Source organism: Tachypleus tridentatus, chromosome 10 (assembly GCF_004210375.1).
Source record: "Tachypleus tridentatus isolate NWPU-2018 chromosome 10, ASM421037v1, whole genome shotgun sequence".
Taxonomy (NCBI): domain Eukaryota; kingdom Metazoa; phylum Arthropoda; class Merostomata; order Xiphosura; family Limulidae; genus Tachypleus; species Tachypleus tridentatus.
In genome coordinates, this window is record NC_134834.1 from 50,161,567 (window position 1) to 50,187,911 (window position 26,345).

Here is a 26,345-nt window from a genome sequence, read left to right on the forward strand (position 1 = left end):
TAAATTTTGATGTATAATGATGTCGTTTGATTCTACCACAATTTCGACAAAAAGTTTGATGGACCTGAACTTTACTATTTATTTGTCAAGCTAGTTAATTATATGGCCAGGTGGGTTAAGGCGTTCGACTCGTAATCTGAGAGTCACGGTTTCGCATCCCCGTCGCACCAAACATGCTCGCCCTTTCAGCCGTTGGGGCGTTATAATGTGACGGTAAATACCACTAATCGTTGGTAAAAGAGTAGCCCAAGAGTTGGCGGTGGGTGGTGATGACTAGCTGCCTTCTCTCTAGTCTTACACTGCTAAATTAGGGACGGCTAGCACAGATAGTCCTCGAGTAGCTTTGTGCGAAATTCAAAACAAACAAACAAAATAAACGTAATAATTTAACAGTATTGTTGTGATATCGAACAAAAAAACGTCTTTAATAGTTTCAATTCACCTACTTATATAAATAATATTTATACAAACTGTAACTTTTAAAAAGTAATCTTACTGCTTGTTGCAGCATTGTTGAACTATAAGACACACAAAAGAAACGTAATTCCTGTAACAGTATTAATGTAAAATCTGATTTAATCGGTGTGAAGACATTTTGTTTGTTGGTTGTTAAGCGTATCTTGGCCCATTATTGAGATACGGAAGTGACATGCTTTAAAACAACTGACAGAAAATTGGATGTAAAACATTAAACATGCTAAATGAGCAAAGTTAAACATAGAATACTTAAATAATAAAAATATGTGTTGCACATCAAATGAAATTTAATTTACTGGCACACCAAACGTCTGCCGTGGGGACGTTATAATAGCACAATCAATCCCACTATTCGTTGGTAAAAGAGTAGCCCAAGAGTTGGCGGTGAGTGGTGATGACTAGCTGCCTTCCCTCTAGTCTTACACAGCTAAATTAGGGACGGTTAGCGCAGATAGCCCTCGTGTAGAGGTGTCTAGCACCGTATGAAGGTGAAGTGCGAACGTGCCAATCAGCTTTTCGAAGTATGATCGGATGTATCACACCTGAAGAAAGGAACACTTTCGTGACTTCATTCATAAGTCTGTCACTTAGTTTTGTGTTAACTTTTTTGAAAAACACTTTCTATCAGATGTTGAAATGTAATGATATACTGGTTCCTAAAAAAGTTGTATAGTAAACTATACACTAGTCAAAAAGTACTGATCAAGTACTACCACCGCCTCACACTATACCTTAAAGAGGAAGAAAAGTGCAGTCGAGAGAGTCAAAGGTCGATAAATTCCTTTATGAGCCAATCAGAATTAAAATCATTCATTTCATGTATTTGGCAAATTGCTGTACAATGCTTCGCAAGCTTTAGCGGGGCAAATTTTAATGCCAAGGACAGTTTATAAAAAACTAATGAACATATAAAGTGGTGTCACCGTGTCATTAATTCAAAAATGCATATAATAGAATAAAAACGACATTATTGTTAATATATATATAAATCTTATAATATCTGTTGTGATCATTGTCAATAAAAAGTTTAAGGTATAATAAAGTACTATACAAAACAGTGTATGTTAACAATCAGGGAACTATCTTATAGTTACTGTTGCTGCAGGTAAAATTGTTCGTTTAACAAACAATGTGTGCAGGTGAGCCCTCAACTTCAATCCCAGCAAGAGTCAACACAGTGACCAATTTTCATCTTATTATATTAAATATCTCTTTTCCTGGTGTTTATTTCTTGAACTGTTAAACTTTCCCGCATGATGGTCACTTCCCGGTTAATCAGTATCGGCGACGAGGCCTACTTTTCTCTGCTTATTAAATACGGGTAGGTATAAAAGCTATAGAAGACAGGTCACCTAACCGCGCAGAATCGTTTTTCCTACAACGTGTCCAGGGATTCTAGGTAATTACTTAGTTCCATGCAGTTTGTACTAAGATAATCAAATTAGACCTTGGATCCTTGTTAGCGTATCAAGTCAGGTAAGTAAATTATCTGCATTTTAATATATAGTTCATAACTTAGAAAATTTTAATTTCTACTTTTCCAATCACGCTTATTTGAATTAAAAATGTGACTTTGGTTTGATTTGTTTTGAATTTCGCGCAAAGCTACACGAGGACTATCTGCACTAGCCGTCCCTAATTTTGCAGTGTAAGACTAGAGGGAAGGTAGCTAGTCATCACCACCCAGTGCCAACTCTTGGGCTACTCTTTTACCAACGAATAGTGGGATTGACCAAACAATATAACGCCCTCACGGCTGAAAGGACAAGTATGTTTGGTGTGACGGTGATTCGAATCCGCGACCCTCGGATTAGGAGTCAAGTGCCTTAACCACCTTAAAGAAAACAATTAAAACCCGTTATTGTCAAACTAACTTGATTATTTGTAAGAACCATAAACAAATGCCCAGAGTAGCTGAAACACCACTTTATAAGCTTCCAAATTATTTCCTCTTTTAACCACTCAAACGAAAATTCTTGGTGATAGAAGAATTTCGTTGTGACTGCTTCAGTTAACAGATTATGATGTCATTTGTTTTTCGAAAGACTTCTAATAAATAGAGATCTTTGTAGATGATGCCTTTGCTAAAGAGGCATCGACTAGCATGCTCCTTTGAAAGTCTGAGAGATTGTTGCTCTTACCCATTGTCTTACGAATTAAACAATACAAAACAATTGTGTGCATGTAATAAAATGTTGCCAGTCGGTATAAGCTATATTACAAAATAACTGTATAAAGCCTTAGCTAACCCCACCAATTTCATTTAATAAACTGGTGTTTGAAGTTTTCTCGAAATTGTTAGCCATAGCCGTGAAACATACACACAATGATTCTCAATTATTTCTATGTACACATCCATATTTAATTTATGTTAAACTCCTACACTTTTTGTCAAAGATACTGGAAATTTGGCATTTAATCTCTTGATCCTTCGTAATATAAAACTGTGAGAAGGAAGGCAAGTTCGAAAGGTTGTGGGGCTCTCAGGTGTGACTAAATGGGTTTATTTTAAAATTAGTATTAAGAATTCGTTCAAAACCATAGTTTAAATTCAGGTTTTTGAAAATTTTCAAATTTGAGTTCCCATACGAAGATCAAAAAGGTCGGGATTATTTTAAGAACTGAATCCAAAGGTGTATATTAAAATTGGCATCAACATATAATGCATTTCTCGAAATAAATATGTACGTTTAGATTTTCGAAATTTTCATAGTAGCACTCTCAAATAGGGGATCAAAATAATTTGTGAGTCTCTCAGAATTGACTGCACAAATTAATATAAGTACGAACATAAATATTTATGGGATTGTTTAAATTAAGTATCTACCTTTAGATTTGCGAAATGTTCATACGGGTACCTATAATACGGCATTAAAGTAGTTTGAGGGCTTTGAGAATTGCATGGTGTTATTTAAAATCTGTCTATTCGTGTAAGTTATCTTTTAAATCAATTTCCACTAACTTATTTGCAGAGTTGTGTTTCCCGTGAATTTTCAAGGATAATTCAGTAAGACATATTACAACAGTAAGATATTTCTTTTCATTTACTTTTCAAAATAACTATTGAACAATATTATAATTACTTTTAGGACGAGTACCACGTGAGGAAGAACGTGAATGGCAAATGAAAGAATGGTGTCACTAACCATAACTTCACACGTATTTCTACAATTATGTTTTATTGGTAGGTTTATCCCACTTGTTTCTACAGCTTGCTTTACCTTATTCGTAAAATCAATCGAAATATTTCTACAATACCGTGTTGATAATGTGATGTTCATGTATAGTTATACAGTTCTGTTTTATTAGAGGAACTTTCACACACTCCAACACAACTGTTTTGTTGTCAGTTCTTTACGTATTTATATATTATACAGTCAAAACGCATTTAGGGAAGTGGCTATCTTCCTGAATAATTGGACAAAATTCTGTGATTATTACAACTTGAAGTAAAGTTGAACTTCTTATTATAGGCATTAATGTACTGCTCTAATAAACAAGGTCTGATATGCTTTGTTTGTGTTAACATATTTGTCTATTTGCCTTCCCATCTTGTTTCTAAAACAATAGTATCAACCATATTTGTCTATTTGCCTTCCCATCTTGTTTCTAAAACAATAGTATCAACCATATTAGTCTATTTGCCTTCCCATCTTGTTTCTAAAACAATAGTATCAACCATATTTGTCTATTTGTCTTCCCATCTTGTTTCTAAAACAATAGTATCAACCATATTAGTCTATTTGTCTTCCCATCTTGTTTCTAAAACAATAGTATCAACCATATTTGTCTATTTTCCTTCCCATTTTGTTTCTAAAACAATAGTATGAACCATATTTGTCTGTTTGCCTTACCATCTTGTTTCTAAAACAATACGTATCAACCATATTTGTCTATTTTCCTTCCCATCTTGTTTCTAAAACAATAGTATCAACCATATTTGTCTATTTGCCTTCCCATCTTGTTTCTAAAACAATAGTATCAACCATATTTGTCTATTTGCCTTCCCATCTTGTTTCTAAAACAATAGTATCAACCATATTAGTCTATTTGCCTTCCCATCTTGTTTCTAAAACAATAGTATCAACCATATTAGTCTATTTGTCTTCCCATCTTGTTTCTAAAACAATAGTATCAACCATATTTGTCTATTTTCCTTCCCATTTTGTTTCTAAAACAATAGTATGAACCATATTTGTCTGTTTGCCTTACCATCTTGTTTCTAAAACAATACGTATCAACCATATTTGTCTATTTTCCTTCCCATCTTGTTTCTAAAACAATAGTATCAACCATATTTGTCTATTTGCCTTCCCATCTTGTTTCTAAAACAATAGTATGAACCATATTTGTCTATTTGCCTTACCATCTTGTTTCTAAAACAATACGTATCAACCATATTTGTCTATTTTCCTTCCCATCTTGTTTCTAAAACAATAGTATCAACCATATTTGTCTATTTTCCTTCCCATCTTGTTTCTAAAACAATAGTATGAACCATATTTGTCTATTTGCCTTACCATCTTGTTTCTAAAACAATACGTATCAACCATATTTGTCTATTTTCCTTCCCATCTTGTTTCTAAAACAATAGTATCAACCATATTTGTCTATTTTCCTTCCCATCTTGTTTCTAAAACAATAGTATCAACCATATTTGTCTATTTGCCTTACCATCTTGTTTCTAAAACAATACGTATCAACCATATAGCTATACAAAAAAGTAAATTATTTTACCTATAACTACAATAAAGTAAAATTCCATTTTAGCGAAATTTATTATTAACCAATTATTTTGTCTAATTTTTTTCAGGCTTAATGCTGATTGATTTGTCAATGTTACAGGTATGTAAATAATACTTCTTTTTTTTAACAACAGACACATCCCTATGTGGGATCAAAAATCAACACATTTGTTCAAAGCACAGTTAGCGTGTAAAGCATGCTAATAGTTTGGGATCTGGGAGCGTGCCCCCCCTAAAAAATTTGTAAGAATGAAAGCTGTAAGATTAAATGTGCAAGTAATTTTTGCATGAAATATGGTTTAAACAACTGTATAGTTATTTACATAAAATCCATAAACATCCAAAGAAAAGTCAACAAATCATTCTGTTGTAACACTGCATGGAGAACTAAACTTAAAATAACATAAACATGTATGTTTTATTATAGTAGAGTATTGTACTATCCACATGCCGGGTAGTTATTAAAACAACTCTGTACAAAAGTAGGATATTAGCTGTTTTAGTCATCGGCAATTATTCAATCATTTCTATCATGTACGTATATGTATCCACTACTGCAATAACATATTAGCATGCTCTATTTTTCTGAGGTGCTTTTCTATTTTCTATAAATAACTTGCATGCGATATCAGTACTGATAGCAGTTTCATAACGATTATGTATTAAAACTATGGAACTCAATCTTTGTTCGGTTTGATGCACCTCAAGCATCAGAATAGCAGACGCCGAATGTTCACATTAACATGAACTTAGTAGAAGTGTGGCCAAGAGTTTCATAAAAATAGTTGATACACTGAAGCACACTTCAAGCAATCAACCAGTATCTGGGATCTGTCCTGATTTGTTTGTTTTTGAATATCGCCCAAAGCTACATGAGAACTATCTGCGCTAGCCGTCCCTTATTTAGCAGTGTAAGACTAAAGGGAAGGCAGCTACCTTTGGGCTACCCTTTTACCAACGAATAGTGTGATTGACCGTCACATTATAACGATCCCACTGCTGAAAGGGCAAGCATGTTTGGTGCGACTGGGATTCGAACCCGCGACCCTCAGATGACGTGTTGAACGCCTTAACCCACCTGGCCATCCCGGGCCGGGTCTGTCCTGAAGAGCTATAGTAAGTCATCTTGTCTTTCATTGATGAAATTCATAAAAACATCAGGGTTTGGCAGATTTTCCCTGTTAAAAAATATAGTTTGTCTGATATAAAGGATAGAAAACTCTTGCATGAGTTTTAATGGCATAAGTTTCTGAATTGATACTACTTGCACCACAAGTGAATCAAATCTAGAGGAAAGATTACCGATGATATGGTCAAGAAAAAAGAACAGTTATTTTCCCTTAAAGTAATTCTTCATGTTTTGCATTTGAGCGCTGTGCTTGTCCTTTACTACCTCGTCGCACGCTGACATTAATATTAGGGTTACTGACAGTATTAAAGCTATGCTTGAAGTTACGGTGTGAATGTTAATCTTCGTTCACTCTTAGTGAAGTCAGATTCCAGAATCTCTTCAAAGTAGTTGTTATAACATTGTTCTATTATCTGTTGTAACACCACATAATTTATAAGGATTCAGTTCAAACTTTTCTACAACCTTAAGCACTTGTTCACAAATATCCTGTCCTGTGGTTGTGGAGGAAAGGCTTGCCATATCTAAAACTCTTCGAAAACATCAAAGCCTGCAGTAACAGCTCTGATGAAAATGACAAGTTGGGAAGCACCAGAAACGAATAACGAGGTCACACTGTACATAGAATCAGATGCATCTGAAAGCAAAATTTTAATAAATTCAGTAAAGTCACAACAATATGCTAAATAATAATCAATTTACCTTCAATCTCTTGTAGTAAATGTGACGTTGAGTCGTTGGTGGGAATCCCGTTGGACCTTGCAAATTTATAACTCTTCTTTTACACACAGTAATCTCAGACGTATAATATAAGAATGAATGGCATAAACTAAACCTTTCTTAGCCTTTAATACTCCCAACACAGTATAATGCACATATTGAGTAGTGGAAGATATGATGAAGCTCATTCATGCTGGATACCTTTTTCATAGGTTGCCTTTAATAGTTCCCCACGTTTAAATAAGGGTTTCATTCAAATAGTTATTCCTTATTCTTAGAAGCGAGATATTATGAGAAATTTATTTACGTAATTGTTTATGTACAGTGGTTATGAGCTAGCAATTGCTATACAGCTCGAAATTTAACCTTAATCCTTGGATTGCTAACAATACCCCAACTAGAGTACAAGAGCCTGAAACTATGTAAAGATCCAAAAACAACAATATACTGGAAATGATTAGTGTCAACTATTCATCTATCATTGATAACAATAATAGTACCAACGGTATATTGTTGTGTCATATATACTAGAGTGCAAGAGCCTGAAACCATGTAAAGATCCAAACACAGCAATATACTGGGTTTGGTTTTGGTTTGTTTTGAGTTTCGTGCAAAGCTACAGGAGAGCTATATGTCCTAGCCGTCCCTAATTTAGTTGTGTAAGACTAGAGGGAAGGTAGCTAGTTATCACCGCCCACCGCCAACTCTTGGGTTACTCTTTTACCAGCAAATAGTGGGATTAACCGTAAATAATAACGCCCCCACGGCTGAAAGGGCGAGCATGTTTGGTGTGACACGGATTCGAGCCCGGGAACATCAGATTACCAGTCGAATGCCTTAACCATCTGCCCATGCCGGGCCCAATATACTAGGAATGACTGGTGTCAACTATTCATCTATCATTGATAACAATAATAGTACCAACGGTATATTGTTGTGTCACGTTACTAAAACTTTCTGAAATTTTTAGTTGTTTTAATGAATAGTATTGTATAAGAATATCTAGTATTGTGTAGAATATCTTAGATTTTTGTCGGAGTATAAATACTGTTGAAAAATTATAATTTAGATTGTGCGATTGTGAGGTTAGAGATAAAGAACGTATAGTGACGATTTTTAACGTGAAATTATCACAAACTGTATTGCGATAACAGAGCCGAAAATAATATTTCGTTTTGTCAATTGTGTTTTAAAATAACTGTGTGGTCTTTGAAGAAAAATAAAATTATTTAAATCTCTGTATACAACTATGAAAACCAACAATTCAACGAACATACATTTAATTTGTTTCAGTATATTATATTGAGACAAGTGGAAGGTGCTTGTTTGTTTGAAGTTAAACACAAAGCAACAGAATGACTGTCTGTGCTTTGTCAACCACAAGTATCGAAACCCAGATTCTAGTTTTATACGTCCTCTGGGATGTGGGGTGTATTTATATTTGTTTGTTGTTGAAACTTCACACAAACTAATTACAGACATCTAATCTAAAGAATCCAGCCAATAAAACCTGATATTAGCAATACAGTTTCGAGATTCCAATTACATTGCGTCAACAAAAGTCATTGCATGCGATTATTTGATACTATTTCTTCATAAGAATAATGTAGACTATGTACAAAATGTTAAATGCCGTAAGCTGCTGCACTATATAGGCATAATTTTTTTACATCACAAAAATTGGGATCTTGGTCAAACCTTTCTATCATCTCCCTCGCGAAAGTGCGTGATAGATATTGCTAAATTCTTCTAATTTTATTTGTCCCTATTTTATTCTGAAAATGATCTAATTATGTTAAATATTTATTTAATTTTAATTAAAATGATATCGTTAAGAATTAGGCAGTAGCTAATAACTTACTATAAGTTAACCATTGCATTAAAGCAAATAATTACCTCCATTTAAAAAACCAATCACACTCAAACTCTAAATTACTAGTTCAGTATAACCAAAGTTCTAGTCTTGAATAATTCACTATCTAAACATAATTAGTTAAAACATTGAATAATCTTTGTTTTGCTTCAGTATGATAATTTTAAGTTTTATTGGTGATATTAATACTTTTAATTTCAATGCTTGAAATAAATAGGCTCTTTATTGGTATTTCTAGTCAAAAAAATTTTCAAATATCTTAAATCACATTATATTAGAGATATTTTTTATTATACATGACATTCTGTTATCTAAGGTCCTAAGCAATATTATTCATCATTTTTCTTACATATAATGTTCTTTCTGATAACAGTTGGTAGGACAGTGGAACTCGAAATTTAACCCTAATCCTTGGATTGCTAACCATCCTCCAATGAGAGTACAAGAGCCTGAAACTACAAAAAGATTGATCCAAAGTAATATACTGGAAACGACTGGTGTCAACTCTTCATCTATCATTGATGACAATAATACTACCAATGGTATTTTGCAGCAGGACTTTGTGGAAGATCCATATTTAAAGTTTGGTTTAGCTGAAGACAAATTATCTTTTCAAACACGCTTGTTAAACCCTTTCCAAGTAACTGGAGTAGCACCTGATAGGATTGGAATATATCCTGATTCATTAGATTCTTCAGGATTGGCTCAAAAACAAGCTTTTTTGGAGTCACTAAACTTACAACAGCAACCAGGTAGAATCCCTCTGGGGACCCAGTCTTCTGCATTTATAACTGAAGATACTGTACCTGAAAACTTTCCACAAGTGGATGAAGTAGTTTTTCCAGGCGCTGTTTCTTATAGTAATTCAGTATTTCAACAGAGACCCTTAATTCAAAGATACGGATTTCCATTCCCAACAAACAGACATGATAGATGGTTTGCTTCACCTTTCCGCCCATTAAGATATGGACCATTCTTAGGTCTCAGAACAGGTTCTTTGGCTCCAGCAAGTTCTTTTTATTTCAATAAAGCCCCAAGTAGTAACAAACTAGAAATTCCTGTTTCATCCATACAAGAAAGCTCACATCTATTTCCAGAAGTGAATCAAGGAATTGGACCATTTGGACAGGTTTTTCCTTTTAGACCCTCTGTTTCTAAACTTTCAGGTATCCAGAATTCTCAACCGAACGTGGGACCATTACAAGCTACTCAGCTGGGTACCATGAGATATTTTGGTCCATGGCCTAGAGGCAAGGGAATACCTTTTAACGGTGGCTTTTTTTATAACCGAGAAGCAGCCTTCCAGTTTGATCATTTTAGATGCGAAAATTATGATCTTCCAGGCCATTATGCTGATATTGAGAAAGGTTGTCAGGTAGGTGTTCAATAATTAGAGTTTACATTGAAATATAATGAAGTCAAAGTATACTCGGATTTTATATATAGGTATATGAGATGCTATCCATGCATATCATCAGGTAAGTGTTTTTTTACGTACAACATCACAGAAAGTGCTAAAATTCATGGGGTGAAAGAGAAGTAAAGAGCTGGGAAAGTATTGATATATATAGTGTTTATATCAAGGCAAATTATAGAGCATCAGTTGCCTTGCATGATTTGATATCGCAACAGGGTGTTAAGTGTTTATTAAGGAATTCTGAAAACACGACTAGACATTAAAGGTGTTGATGTACAAATGCAAGTTGTTGGTAGGTATGCTGTAAACAGATTGAAAATCATTGGTAGGTGTTGGTGTATATGGGATAACAATCGAAAAAGACTTTTGGATTTGTTTGTTTTCGAATTTCGCACAAAGTTACACGAAGCTTACCTGCGCTAGCCGTCCCTAATTTAACAGTGTAAGACTAGAGGGAAGGCAACTAGTCATTACTATCCTCCGCTAATTCTAGGGTTACTCTTTTATCAACGAATAATAGGATTGGCCGTCACATTATAAGGCCTCCACGGCTAAAAGGGCGAGAATATTTGGTGTGACAGAGATTCGGACCCACGACCTTCAGATTACGAGAAGAGTGGCCTAACTGGCCATATCGGGCCAAGACTTTTAGGTAAATGCTATTTGTTATAGGTTATTGAGTAAATCGGTAGTAATGTGGTCTTAGATTAAAGTAGTTTTTTACTTTGTGTACCTGGGCTTACATTGAGGTAGGTTGCTGAGTAATTATTAATTTTTACATAAAATATTTTGAACGTGCGCATAAGTTTGTTTGTTTGTTTGTTTTTGAATTTTGCGCAAAGCTACTAGAGGGCTATCTGCGCTCGCCGTCCCTAATTTAGCAGTGTAAGACTAGAGGAAAGGTAGCTAGTCATCATCACCCACCGCTAAATCTTGGGCTACTCTTTTACCAACGAATAGTGGGATTGACCGTCACATTATAATGCCCCACGGCTAGGAGGGCGAGCATGTTTGATGCGACCGAGATTCGAATCCACGACCTTCGGATTACGAGTTGAACGTCTTAACACACTTGGCCATGCTGAACCTGTGCGCATAAGTAACGACATTTATAAAAGTATTTCATAATGTATACACCAGCTAGCAGGGGCATAAATTTTTTACACCCGATGGGGGATAATTTTTGCAACCACTTATGTGGACTGTTCAGTTTGCAAATTGATAATCTTTGATTACGTGAACCTGAAAGCTGTAAACATGCAGTCACAGAGTAATATTGTTACCACGATACTTCAAGGTTTCCATGTAGGTTTGTATAAGTGAGGTGTTGAGAACAGTTTTCAAAATGTTAATAGAATAAAGACAAATGTGTCACAAACTAACTGCCACATGAATTTATTCCTGCACATTACACAGTATAAAAGATGGCCATTATACTTTACAAGGTTACTAATAACTTTCATTGCATGAGTTACGTTTTCAAATATTAATAAAATTAGTAATTACCCTTGATAAGTTTATATCTACTGAAAAACTGTTCATGTTGTTTGATAAAAATAATTAAAATGTCTTTGCGAACGCTTTGAAAATTACACATCAATACAATGTAGCATATAATTATTCATACTTTTCATTGAAGTAAGATTCATTTAGTCCTCTAGTCTACATGTTTCCAAACGTAGACCTCCTTTGTGATGATCTGTTTATGAATTCTTTCATAAGCTCTTCTATATTTATCTTGTCGACCGCATCTTTGTGAGTGTGACAAACTGCCGCGTGGTTGAGGCGGCACTGAGACATAGTTGACCTTAACCACGTCTTCAACCGTCTCAATGCAAAAAAGCTGCGTTCACATTCGCAGCTGGATACTGGACATACAAGCAAAATTTTCATGAGAAGAAACACTTCACGAAACATCTGCTGGCTTGTTTCATGCATTTTACAGTAAGTATCCTTCGCACCTTTCAGAGATACTCCTTTTGTTGTTCCTTTGAACATGGGCAATTGAAACTTGTCAGATGTGATCATATTCTCAAGTGCCAGATATTGCCTCAAGTCATTGTTGTCTGCATTGAATCTAGTGGTCAGCCGTTCTATGACTGTGTCCACAGATTCAAAATAATGGCTTCTGTAGTAATTTCTAGCTGTTGCAGAATGGTGTGCTGAGCCATCACCTGTGATCCTTCTGGGGGGTCTGCGAATGCGTGGTAGTTCAATAGGCACCAGATCTAGGGAAGTTCTCAGCTTCATCAAATATCTTGTTGTAATTTTCATCTGTTCGCGATACCCGCAATTGCTCAACTGTCATTGCAGATGCTTCAATCATGCCAGATACTGTCGCTGATTTTGCTTGGAATGTAGGGTTTAGTTCCTCTAATGCAGCTAATGGATGCTGAGCCATCAACAATCCTAAAACTATCTTTCCTTTGTCAAATCTGTCCAGCAGACCTCGTGCTTTCACTGCTGCATCTGATTTTTCATTTGCTAATTCAGACAAAGAATCAACAATGTCACTGTAGTGATCATTAGCACATGTAATTGCAGATAGGCGGCACAACAAGCGTGTTGGACACAGTGGGCGGATGTATTTAACTTGACCATTGTGGCTGTCTAAAGACACAATATTTTCAAAAATTGTCTTGTATTTGCCTGACCTCTGAAGCAAGACACCAAGTTTATGTACCCACTGGATAGAATCTCGAACACATTCACAAGCTTCAACTGCATGTTGCATTATTAAATTAGCCTTGTGTGCTCCGCTGTGAAAAAACAAAGCTGACAGTTGCTTCTCTTTTATTTTTGCCTGGCATCCACTGAACGCACCACTCATGTTAGCGGCTCTATCATAAGTTTGTGCTCTTAATCCTGACAGTGGTAAATTGAGTCTAGTCAGTACATCAAGTATAGTCGAGGATATTGTTTCACCAGTTTTATTGAAACGCTGTACAAACCAAGAAATATCTCATGGACGTCAAAGTTCTCATCTACGTATCATACACAATTGCTTCCTGTTCGGCACCTGTAACATCTTGAGTACGATCAACCATTAATGCAAAATTTAACTTTGCTGCACTTCGTGTACTATGTTCCTCAGTATTTGATGGCTGAACATCTCTATTGTTTCATTCTGAGCCTGGGGTGATGTGAATGTGGTTTTCTTTGACAAGTAGGCTGTCAACTCAGGATCTTCCTCTTCCAGGAGCTTCAATAACTGTAGGAAGTTCCCCTCCGTATCAGTATGTTCACGTAATTGACACAGTAAGAAACGTAAAACTTCTGAATATTTTGGCTAGACTTCTTTTGCATTCTTCCCGCTGCTTCTTCTTTCCATCATATAGCTGGACAATTACTGGACTTACATCAAGTGAACCTTCTCGAGATATAGCGAATCTGTGCTGAGAGGAGGATTGGTGTTCGTTGAATTTCTGTTTTGCTTTTTCCAGTTGCAAAAACCGGTGGATATGAAGGTATTCTCCATTGGCCTCTCCAATTTCCCTGTAAAAAAGCCTCTATTTTCCGCCTTGGCACAATGAAAACATATGACTTTTTGAGTCTGATTGTCGAAGTGCAGCCATGGGAACTTATCAAACCACTTGCCCTGGAAGTTGATATTTTGAGATTTTGCTTTCTGTCGTGGTATTGGTTGTGCGTCTGGATGATATGGCTTTCCACACTGTATCTGCGGAGTGTCAGATTTTTCATTACTGCACAAACTTGTTTCACAACTATTTGGTGATTCATGATGTGCAATAGCCGCACAAGCATTTTCAGACTCGTCTTCTGATGAACATGGTATTTCCTCTGTATGGCAAGTTTCTATCCCTTTGCTTGAGGTTGTTGGATTATCTGCATCTGCATTGTCACTTGTAGTACTAGTAACTGGCTTGCAGAACTGTCTAATATCGGAAAGTTTCAGACGCTTGCTTGTCATAATTGGGATCTGTTTCCCAGATGACTCAACAGGCTAAAATACAGTCTTTATTGAAAAACTCCAACGTACAACGAACGAAGATAGAACAGAATGTAACTAGGACTGAACTGTACAATGTATTTAAGTTGAACGCGCGAACCTCACAGTGACTACCGATCGACTAACTGGGCATCGCTGGGACAATAATGTGTGCTAGTTACAACACAAGTAATTGCAAGTTTCTCGAAAAATACTTAAACAATCACAAATATATTATATTCCTGTTAAAGCTCATCAAAAGGCAAACACGTTGGGATATAATGTCTATAAGCATGTCTATTAAATAAAAACAACTAAACAAAAACTAGCAACACAATTCGAGTAGAGGCTTCAGGCCGTTGAAATCACTCCTTTTGTGTTCTAATTATACAAGAAAATACAATATTTTTACTCTCTATGATAAGAGAATACATTGTTCTTTTATCATAAAGCACCAGCACTTTATTAGAGGGCGGTGATAATCTGAAATTTTATGGATTAATGAGGGCCGCAAACACAGGTCTAATGATGCCTGTTGTAAAATCGAGGCTCAGACTAAAGGGAGTGGAGGGGGGGGGTGATGTAGAGCGCGTCTGGATCGGAGCGGCCCGAACCTGTCGTTAACTGTACACTAAACGTACACTATGGTCAGCGACTTCGGCAACTAAGGAGAGTAAGGCATTCGACAATAAAACCGGTTAGACATACATTAGAACAAATGGCGCAGGAAAACCGCACAATATACATATAAGATTGATGCAGCTACAAGCTACAAATGGCCTGCCAGATCTAGATCCCAGGAGTTTACGCTTGGGAGTAATATTTTCGAATTTCATGCTCTGTTTAATCTGTTGTGATGAAAATTTTACTTAATCTTACACTACGTACAAGACGTAGGTAGATTCTGTGATAGTGCTTGCAAGTCTTGCATATATACTTAGACCTACTGACTGATACGAACTATCGCTTAGATCGAAAAGCTTAGAAGCACGCCTGTATTAAAGATGTACATTTCGGCTACTGAAAAAGCCTACATCTAGGCCTAATTATGTAATTCGATTGGTAAGTACACGAGAATCACAAGAACAAACACACAATTTGTAGGCCTGTGATGCAATAAAACAATTCAACAGACCAAACTGTAGGGGGGATGATTGTATGCACCATACCCACCTAAAATGAAGGAGGGATGTATACCCCATCCCCCCAAGATCTACGCCCCCTACGCACACGTCGAAAATAATGTATATTTTTTCTATCACGTAAAAATTTTTTATAAATCGAGGAAAAGAAAAATCTTACAAAGATCAAATTATTATTTCGATTACCACAATGAACATTTTTTATTATCATGTTTGCTATGTTTGGATTCTATAACGATCGATAATACTTTCACGTTGCGATTGGTCTAGAGAAATCTATAGCCAGTGGTTGTAAACATTTTAAGTGTAACAAAATGTGACCCGATTTAAATGAAAATTATTCACTTATGTCAGAGTACATATGACGTTCTGTGTTTGTTTGTTTGTTTTTGGAATTTCGCACAAAGCTACTCGAGGGCTATCTGTGGTAGCCGTCCCTAATTTAGCAGTGTAAGACTAGAGGGAAGGCAGCTAGTCATCACCACCCACCGCCAACTCTTGCTACTCTTTTACCAACGAATAGTGGGATTGACCGTCACATTATACACCCCACGGCTGGGAGGGCGAGCATGTTTAGCGCGACGCGGGCGCGAACCCGCGACCCTCGGATTACGAGTCGCACGCCTTACGCGCTTGGCCATGCCAGGCGACGTTCTGAAAAATCTGTATCTGATGGAAAGATTTGTTTGTTTTGAATTTCGCACAAAGCTACTCGAGGGCTATCTGTGCTAGCCGTCCCTAATTTAGTAGTGTAAGACTAGAGGGAAGGCAGCTAGTCATCATCACCCACCGCCAACTCTTGGGCTACTCTTTTACCAACGAATAGTGGGATTGACCGTCACATTATAACGACCCCACGGCTGAAAGGGCGAGCATGTTTGGCGCTACGGGGATGCAAACCCGCGCCCCTCAGATTACAAGTCGCACGCCTTAACACGCTTGGCCATGCCGGGCCCTGATGGAAAGAAATGGATACCATTTTCAGATATAGCGTACTGTAGTTAAAGTATAATATGTAAACATTTCAATACAAAACCATCGCAGGGCTGAGTAATTAAATCTTTAAACCCACATTTTTTTGTCGTTCTGCCTGAATTGCCCTAGCTGTACAGTAGTGTGCAAGTGGACTTATAATGTTAGAAACCGGTTTTCGATACTCGTGATTGGCAGAGCACAGGTAGCCCTTTGTGCAGCTTTGAGCTTAACAACAAACAAGAAGCTGCTAGAATTATTTTCGTTATTTACTAATAATTATTACCATACCTTATAAAATTTCAATTTTCCCCTTCACATGAAACATTGCTGAGTAAATAACTTTATACCTCTCCCTGTTGAACATTTGATGTCAGTGTCCGATGGTTTAAAGAGTTAAGCAGTCATTCCTGTGCTGTGACAGAGATTTAGAGCTAGTCTATGATCCAAGTGGGCTATCTGCACTGTGTTCTTAACGGAGATTGAGCCTCAGACAAGTTACAAGTTTTAAAGCTTACCGATTAACCATCCAGTTGAATATGAACTCTAAAAAAGAATCTTATTCAATATACTTTTCTTTCTGTAGTATTTTGTTCAATGCCCAGAATTTATAGTGATTAATACATATTTTTGTTTGGACTAACTGTTTCTACAATTAGCTGATGAAAAGTAAACTTTCTTTACATCTTTCAGAAAATTAGTAAGAACTGTGGAATTGGAGACTTTAAAGGTTTCTGGATATTTATGCTAATAAATTTGTAAAATTCATTTAGGTTTCAGTCTATGTTATAGAGTTAATTAATAATGTATACATATATTTTTCCTTCAAATAGATTTTTCACTTCTGTGACGCAAATAAACGTCATACGGCATTCATGTGTCCACCAGGAACACTTTTTAACCAACCAGTCCAAGCTTGTGACTGGGCCTATAGAGTTCGTTGCGCAAGCTCTGGCAGATTCTTCAAATTAAACGGACGAGTTACCTAGGGATAGCCTAAGGACTTTAAAGAAACGTAATATCTACTATGTAAACTGTAAACAATAAAATCGTATTGCTTTAAAACCATGAATGACTTCTTGTTTGCATGATGTTCCATTCACATTTTTGTTAACATACCAGTCTGCTGTTAGAATCGTTATATTATATACGTGGGTAACACAACCACTGTGTTTTCTTACCAAGACAGAGGTTCTGCATAGCAAAGTTTCATTTTTTTTTCCGCTGTTCCTTTATTATCTTATCTAATCATGACGTTTGTCACACTAACTTTAAGTTGAGCTACTTCTACATTCAACTATATAATCAGCCCTTTAAGACCGGATGTGCACGACAAAGACAACAGAAAAACTCGAAAAGAATTAGCAGGTGAAAACTAAATCAATCATAGCTCATTTAATTCACAGTCCAACGACTTCTAACTAAGAAAATTCAAGTCAACCCAGTCATGATTAGTTTTAACTGAATTAAGACGTTCTCTACTTTGATAAGAAGAGTTAATCTAATATATTCACAATTAATTTTTTTTAATTAAAAGCAGTCAATAAGTAAATAAATGCGCAGTTCAACCATTCACAGTAAAAAAAAAACACAAAACAACCTGTTTGTTTCGTGGCAAAAAAAGAAACCATGGTTCAGTCGTCATGACAGAAAAACCAATTCTGGCCTTATAATAATAAAATAGCTATAAATTTTATAAATCAACAAGTTATAACATAGAAAATTTTGAATTATTAGTTATAGCTGGGAAAATGCGCATATGAAAAATTTTACCCTAATAAAGTAGTTGTTTAAAACAGCGTAATAAATAACCGTATTAATTGAAATAAAATTTATGAAATAAATTATTTGGATGTGCAAGCTGTTCTAATAGAAGTAGCATTTTTGGTTTACATAAAGTGATGTAAAACAAACATTTCAATTATTTCTTTTCACACATCATCTCCATTTTGTGAAATACGAGGAAATAAAAAGTATGATAGCAATCTAAAAAACGAGTCTAAAGCCTTTGGCGTTTTCAAAGCGTAGTATCTTTATAGGATTCAGGGTTACCGAGAGATCATAGAATGGAGTGCTGTGTGTCCTTCCCTTTCTTCCAAATGGTTTTTGGAATGATTACCATATACAATCAAACTATTTTGTTCTGCATAGACGTTTTACATTTTACATAAAAACATGTGGTTGAATTTACCAAAATATAGCATTTTTGAGGTAATATAGCATTAGCTGAGAAGGAACACCTTACTTAAAAAAACAGAGATTTTCTTTACTTGTTTAAGAGCTAAGCCACGTTGGACTATCTGTTATGTTCACCAAGGGAATCGAACTTCGGTTTTAGCGTTCTAGCCTGTAAACATATCTTGCCCCACCAAATTACAAGCAACAGAAATATGTAGGGTTTCTAGCTGTTTAACACTAACATTAATTTTTGTTTTCATTAATGTATTTATTTCTGATTTTGATTATACAATGTCCTTTTTATCATTAATAATTTGTGATTAGATCTATTTCCTGTGTTCCTTCTGAAACTTTTTCTTTTTCCCTTATCCTTTTCTTTCATCCTATTCTGTTCTTCTTTTACATTGGAAATAACCAATGAACTTGCAAGATTTATTTTTTAAATACATACATTCATATGACCGTCTGATCAAAAGTGGAATGTTACAGATTTTTCCAACATCGCAGTAGACCTCATCTGGTTTCGCACTTCAGGGTCTATCATGCACTTGTTATAAGATGAAAAGTTTAATATATACTTAATCGTTCTTATCTGATTTCACACATTAGGGTCTTGTGTAGTTTCGTTCTGAAGAAGGAAGGTTAATATATAGTTAACTAACAAAGTTATGTGTTTTTGAAATTCAAAAATTGATAGAAATAAACACTCTTCTTCTTCATCAAATTCAAAAATTGTTCAGAAGTCTCAAATATTTTTGAATGATGTCTGTTATTCGCAATGAACATTCTGACAAAGAAGAAAAAAGTAATCGAATGTTTCTTTTAAAAGATGTTCTTGTTCTTACAAGGAAAATCCAGATGAAGTAATCAAAAAGTTTGAATGTTATCAAACGATATTATTGATGTCTTTCAGAAGCATCCTAACTGGTCCTCCGAGAGGTCAAGCAGGCGAAGCTGGGGACATTTCCTCAGAGCCCATCTCTCAACAGAGGGCAGATTAGAGCAGGCAGTATACATGTGTGTGTATATATATATATGAAATTTATCAAATCAAAATAAAACGTTTATGTAAACATTATCAGTGTCTTCAGTCATTTAGTATGTGTGTTTTTTGTGTTTTTATTTATAGCAAAGCCACATCGGGCTATCTGCTCAGCCCACCGAGGGGAATCGAACCCTGATTTTAGCGTTGTAAATCCGGAGACATACCGCTGTACTAGCGGGGAGCCAATCATTTAGTACCAATAGAGAATGAATCCAACATCATATCTTGAGTTTCGTTATTAACTAGCTCAATTCGAGCATCTACAAACAATAGCTATGCTTCTATAACTCTGAAGTTATACGGGAAGATTAAACGATTTTTATTTCGAACTTTACACGAAGTGTTCTTTTGTATAATATCACTTACCTTTCAAAATAAAGATCGAAAACCTCTTTATTTAATGACAATTAGGAATACTGTATTTGTAAGTTTAAATTTATATATATATCTTTATATGTGTGCATATGCCTATTTATATGTGTTAATATGTATCTTCAGATACTTATTTTATTGTTGAAATAATACTTGTGGAACCTTTCCAAAGAAGGTCCATAATCAAGAACTTTTAGAGTGAATTAAGTTGAAAGAAGCTTTAGAGAATGGGATGAAAGTTCATCTAAAGTTTTCAATGTCAAACATTTATATAAAAGGCTTAACAGTGTGGTGTTTAGTCACACTAAATACCAACAGAATCGTCTACCAAATATGAAAAATGCAAATTTAGTAATTTTAAACAAAAAAAAAGACTGCAAAGGAAATGAAATAAGTAAAAGATAACTTGGGAGAATAAATGGTTGATGCACACAACAAGGTTTATGTTACCATACTGGCCAAAGTTCTATTCTGCGTGATTATTATCTGGTTGCTATAGTTGAGGACAGGAATACAAAAATTGTCAAACGAACAAAAACACGAGAGTTGAAAAGCAATCAAAACAAAGAATAATCTGGTATAGCGGTAAGTCTACGGATTTACAACGGTAAAATCAGAGGTCTGATTCCCCTCGGTGGACACAGCAGATAGCCAGATGTGGCTTTGTTATAATAAAAACACACAGAAAGAATAATAATACTGAAAATATTCAGAAATACTCAGACAAAGCATTAGTACGGTATTCCATACGTTCTCAGGTTACACACTTCGACCAATAGCCTACACACGATTTCAAAATAGTTTGTACAGGTTTTTGTATCACTTGTCCGAGTAAACTACTTTTGTATGAGAAATATATATATACAGAAATGCTTACATACTAGCTTGAAACTTAGGAATTATAACTGAATAAACATACATACTATAACTGAATAAAGATACATACTATAACATACTATAACTGAATAAAGATACATACTATAACTGAATAAAGATATAACATACTATACCTGAATAAAGACACACACTATAACATACTATAACTGAATAAAGATACATACTATAACATACTATAACTGAATAAAGATACATACTATAACTGAATAAAGATACACACTATAACATACTATACCTGAATAAAGACACACACTATAACATACTATAACTGAATAAAGATATACACTATACTTCGTTTGAAAAAGAGAACTTAGTAACTATTTCTATTACGACAACACTAAGAACTCGAGTAAAATGTATCAATGACCATGAGTATTCTACAACAATTTTAAATACTCTTTACTTTGTGATATACTTTTCAAATATATCATTTTGTAAATTTAAAAGTGTTGAAGCGGAGAAAAGATGCAACTTATCAAGTATAAAAGAAATTTCTGAAATACGAGAAATTATCTGAAAGTTGTCTAAAACATCAGTCTTCGACACCTCTTGTGTGTGAGTAGAAGTATTTATTTTATCTTTTTTTTCTGAATATATATTTCTGTTACAATCATTAGTTTATAGTAATAAATAGCATGAATGGGGATTGAGGAAATTTTTTTATTTTGCTGTTACGGTGTATTCCCCTCATCGTGTTCTCATCTGGCGGCGGAAACTGATTCATGGTTTTCCTCTGATAATTTTGTGAAGTAATTACTTCAAATCTAAATAACATTCATCTGTTTGTTGACTGTGTGAAATGTGTTTATACTGAGGTTAATCGAGTTTTAATAGAACAACTCTTCAAGACTTGTTGTCTTTGATACTGCTTCTCCCATTCTTGGTCATATTCAGTCTTATGGTCATGATTACACACTGCTAACCGACATTGTAGTTTTTCATTTTATGAAGTTGTTTTGAGTGGCAATGATATTAGTTTTATGTCATATATCTTTACAAACTTTCCACAAACAGAGAACAAAAAGTAGTTTAGATCTATAATGAGGTACTAGACATGTAAGTGATTGAATGAGTTTATTTGATCGTCCTCTTTCTCTTGGAAACGACCATTGATTTTGATATATAGCTTTAAGATTGTGAACTAGCTGAAGAACCCTCTTTAACTTTTTCATTATTAATGGTACCAAAATATACGTCTAATTTGATTGCAATGGGTCTTTGTTTCTGTTGTCTTTATTTTTTTCATTAAGACTTTACTGTAGAAGTGTTATTTGCTTTTATGAAAAAAATTGGAGGCTTCTTTCCTTGAACTATTATAGTTTCCTTTGGCATGACATTGTTTAAATATTTTGTTGTACCAATATCCCAGGGGTTCGATTCCCCTCGGTGGACTCAGCAGATAGCCTGATGTGGCTTTGCTATAAAAAAACAAACAAACAAAGTACCAATATCCTCCCCTGGTTAAATATTGTTGAAAAAAACTATTCAATAATACGTCTATCCTTGATATTTTACCTTGTCTATGGTTGGAATTCTCACTGTGAACGAAATCGAATATATGATATAAGTGTTGAAAATGTCGGCCATGGTACCACGACTTACACCTGCGTGACACACTACTACTTTAACATACAAATCTTTCACGTATAGTATTTTTAAGATTTAGTAATAGGTTTGAATAGCTCTATTCATAATTTCATCAGAAAGCAAAAAAATGTTTCAATAGTCATGACAGATAAGTGTGAAAAGTATACAATATTTGTTTTTAAAGGATAACATGCTTTAGTGCAAAGCTACAGAGTGGTCTGTTTACTTATTGTTAACTGCGGCGGAATTGAATTCTCATGTTTTAGCATAAGCTTATCGCTGACCTCAAAACGTATTAAATCCAGACCTTTCCTTCAGGGTGATGAAAAATGAATTGACATTAAAATTCGGCAAAAAAGGAAAATACTTCAGAGATGGGTTTTACACATAGGAAATTTCCCCCATGTACACCTCTTGAATTCATCTCTGGTTTCCAAGGAAACAGTTCTGAAAGACCATGGTGTTGTTCTTGTTCCTAAACAGAAAGCTGCACAAAGAACTATTTGTGCTCTGTTCATAGCGGTATTAAGCCCCTTGCGCAGTTTTGAAAAAACAAAATCAACACTTATTATAATTGTGCTTTACTAACTTGACACATATGAGTATATGTGTATTCCAATATTTTATGTGGCGGAAGATTTTATTTTTGGAGATTTTTAGTTGAAACCTATTCCAAAAAATATCCTTATGATTTTAACTGATATACATATATTTTAAACTTGCCCTTTCTTTCCTTTTTTGGTAAATTTATGTAACGAAATTTTTATTTGTTTCAGAGGGCGCGCTCGGTGTCTGCTGGTGTGTGGGCAGTTGGATATTGGATAATATAGTCTATAAGTTTGAGTGGTTGTTTGAGACTTTTACGGGATACTAAACTTATTTAAACAGTTAAAAAACTAGAAATGTCCGAGTTAGATGAACAACAAACTACTGAAGCTAAGAAAAATAGTATTGGTATTCCTGCAGCTGATTTTGTCGTAAGGAAATCCAAAGACAATTTCATACATAATTTTTACCCAGATTTGGTATAGTGTAGTCGTCACTTTTAGTAGAAACAAGTGAACGAGCCTTGATACATCATCTATTATAGTAGAGTTAGGCAGTAGACTAACTAATACTAGTAAAACCATAGTGTCGGTACAAGTGTCATGTAGATGTGAGTCTAGACTTAAAATGTAAACCTCGAGGTCTTACTTTTCACTTCGAGTGACAGTGTTTGTAGTATTGATTACTTGTGAGAATTTATGATGGACACACCCAGTGACCCACTCATGGGGCACTGCAGTAACCTACGATTTTATTAATGAAGTTGTATTTAATTATTATATTGTATGTGTTAATGGGATAATGAGAATATGTGAATAACTTCAGCTGAGAAAATAATTAGTAATGAAATATGATATCTCAGAGTAATAAATATTGTAAAGACATTCTCTAAGTGTGCGTTATATAGTGTATTGTTATATTAATGTGAAATTAATAATCATAATTATGTAATACTGTGAGAAACTATGTTGCACATTTTTGTGTACACCTGGGTTAAATTCTTTACCATAGCATCAGAAAACCAACAAATTTGATACCATGTGAAGTGGATGCTTGTCTAGCTATCAAAATTAAGTTCTAATCACCAAATCATTAACATTGGTGTGTTACAATCATACAGTGTGAACCAGTATTAATGATTGTGTGACATTGTATATATATGTAACAGATACCAGTAGTAGATTAACTATTCCAGCTCCTCGATATAATAGCAGTAAGTCTTTGAATTTATATTTGCAAAAATCATTGATTTGGCTCCCCTCAGTGGACACCGAAGATAGCCCTCTGTGGCTTTGTTACAAGAAAACATACACTTGCACACACACACGTGTGTGTGTGTGTGTATACAGGGTGGCCCGTAAGTCCCTACTCATCCATATACCTTATGTATCCAGTGTATATGTGTGCTGTACCTCATTTTCGCTGCATAATATTATGCAACGCCATGTTCTGTGAGACATTTTCCTCGACATAGCAGGGGTTATTGTTCCAAATGCTGTGGTAACAGCTGCCTTCAACTCATCATTAGTATTTATAACATTGTTTAGACACAATGTGGATGGGTAGGAACTTACGGGCCACCCTGTATACACACACATCATCATAGGTAGGTGTGAAATTTCTACACATCTTCATACATAAAAGGATATTAGAGTTTCTAAGCATCTTAATTCTTTTTGAAAGAGAACACTTGTGCTCTTAAGTCACCTTTTCCATTCCAGGTATCATTCTAATAGCCCTACTCTTGAACACTTTCTAACTATTCAGTATGTTTCCCAAGGTAAAGATCCCAAAACTGAACATAGCGCTCCAATTGTAGTCTAACCAGTCACCTGTGCAATTAAATTATAACCTCTTGAGACCTGTCTTCAATATGTGTGTAGGCACAATCTTAAATAGCATTTATATTACTACTAACAATACTACATTGCTTACATGGCTTGAGAGATTTATTGACCAGAATACAAATTATTTTCTTCCTTAACACTGTTTAAGCTATTTCTGACAAACTAATAAACTTGGTAGGTTCTTTGTATAAAAACTGGCTTGATAGAAGAAAACAGAGGGTTGTTATAAATGGAGTTCAGTGAAACTAGATTAATATCACATGTGGAATACCTTAAGGCTCTCTGTTAGGACCTTTGATTTTTCTTTACTTACATCAATATTATAGTTGAAGTTAATGGCCAATAAATTTCAGTTGCTTACAATATAAATGTTTGTGATGTCATTATGAGGAAGGTGATGTTGCTTTTCAAAAGGATTTGGATTATTTGGAAATTTTGCAAATAAATGGAAGATGGATTTTATTTATAATAAATGCAAGGTAATGCATTTAATCATAAGTGTAATTTTGATGATAATAAACTTAAAAATGTTATAGAAGAAAAGGTTTTTGATCATCTGATTGATCAGTTTCTAAAACCATCAAAGTAATATGCCGTTGCTAGTTGCAAGACTAACAACTTAGTCCCTTTATGGGACTTTCTAAACACACTTACCTCTGCTGACACTTATAGATATTACTCAACCTCCAGGGCTTCTTCCTTTGCTCATCTAAACAATGATCTAATTTTTCATGCTTGCTCCAGTCTTTTGTATACCACTTACTTGCTCTTGGTGATATTTGTTTCATGATAATTTTCACCTTTGCCAATGTGTTCTCTATTTTAGTACTGTAAAAAAACACTATTCATGTAATTTTGTCATTTTTCTTGACAAAACATTTAGACGTAAATGTCTAAAACATGTCTAAAAACACTTCTTTGAAGAAGTGTTACAGTTCTTGTCACCTAGTTGATTTCCATTTAATAATATTTTAAAAAGTTAAAAAAGAAATCTTTTTGATGTGTTATTTTCAGGCATAAATTCCTGGTTATTGTTTCTAGCAGGGAGGCTTCCTATTCCACCTCTGTTATCTTGCACCTCTCAGTCAGGGAAAGGGTTACTCTTAGTTGATGCTGTCCATGATCTGATTCTTTGTGATATGGACATATATTTGGTCCAAGAATATCTTTCCAGTAGGTTCTGAGGCTGCTTTTGCCAATGATCCAGGACATTTTGGAGAGAATTTAGACTCACTTTTTCCAAGTCCTTTGTTTACTAGGTTGGCTTTTTGTGAGACCAATTTACTGCTTTATCCTGCTTTTTCTTCAGTTAGTCAGTTGGGTTTGTGAGGTTCTGATTGGTTTTGAAACTAATTATTTCTTGATGGTGGAAAGGTCTGAGAGCAAATAATTAGTTCTTTGTGCTTCACCTGAATTGCCATTCATGCAGAGAGGCTTACCGCTCAGTTA

The 26,345-nt window shown here is 34.9% G+C and overlaps 2 protein-coding genes across 9 annotated transcripts in view; both read left to right on the forward strand.

Annotated features, from left to right (window-relative positions):
- The first annotated feature begins 1,768 nt into the window (after positions 1-1,768).
- LOC143228060 (uncharacterized) lies at positions 1,769-17,457 on the forward strand. The gene is made up of 5 exons (XM_076459398.1): positions 1,769-1,953; positions 3,567-3,661; positions 5,291-5,322; positions 9,318-10,319; positions 17,258-17,457. Exons 2-5 carry the CDS (start codon positions 3,595-3,597, stop codon positions 17,411-17,413), a joined length of 1,257 nt encoding a protein of 418 aa, XP_076315513.1. The 5' UTR covers positions 1,769-1,953; positions 3,567-3,594; the 3' UTR covers positions 17,414-17,457.
- A 5,811-nt stretch (positions 17,458-23,268) lies between these two features.
- Positions 23,269-26,345, forward strand: part of LOC143229247 (prefoldin subunit 3-like) — a 34,320-nt gene continuing 31,243 nt past the window's right edge. For all 8 annotated transcript variants that reach the window (XM_076461309.1, XM_076461311.1, XM_076461310.1 and 5 more), the window contains exon 1: positions 23,269-23,480. In XM_076461309.1, coding sequence (XP_076317424.1) covers positions 23,406-23,480 — 75 coding nt within the window. In that variant the 5' untranslated portion in view covers positions 23,269-23,405. The remainder of the gene's footprint in view (positions 23,481-26,345) is intronic.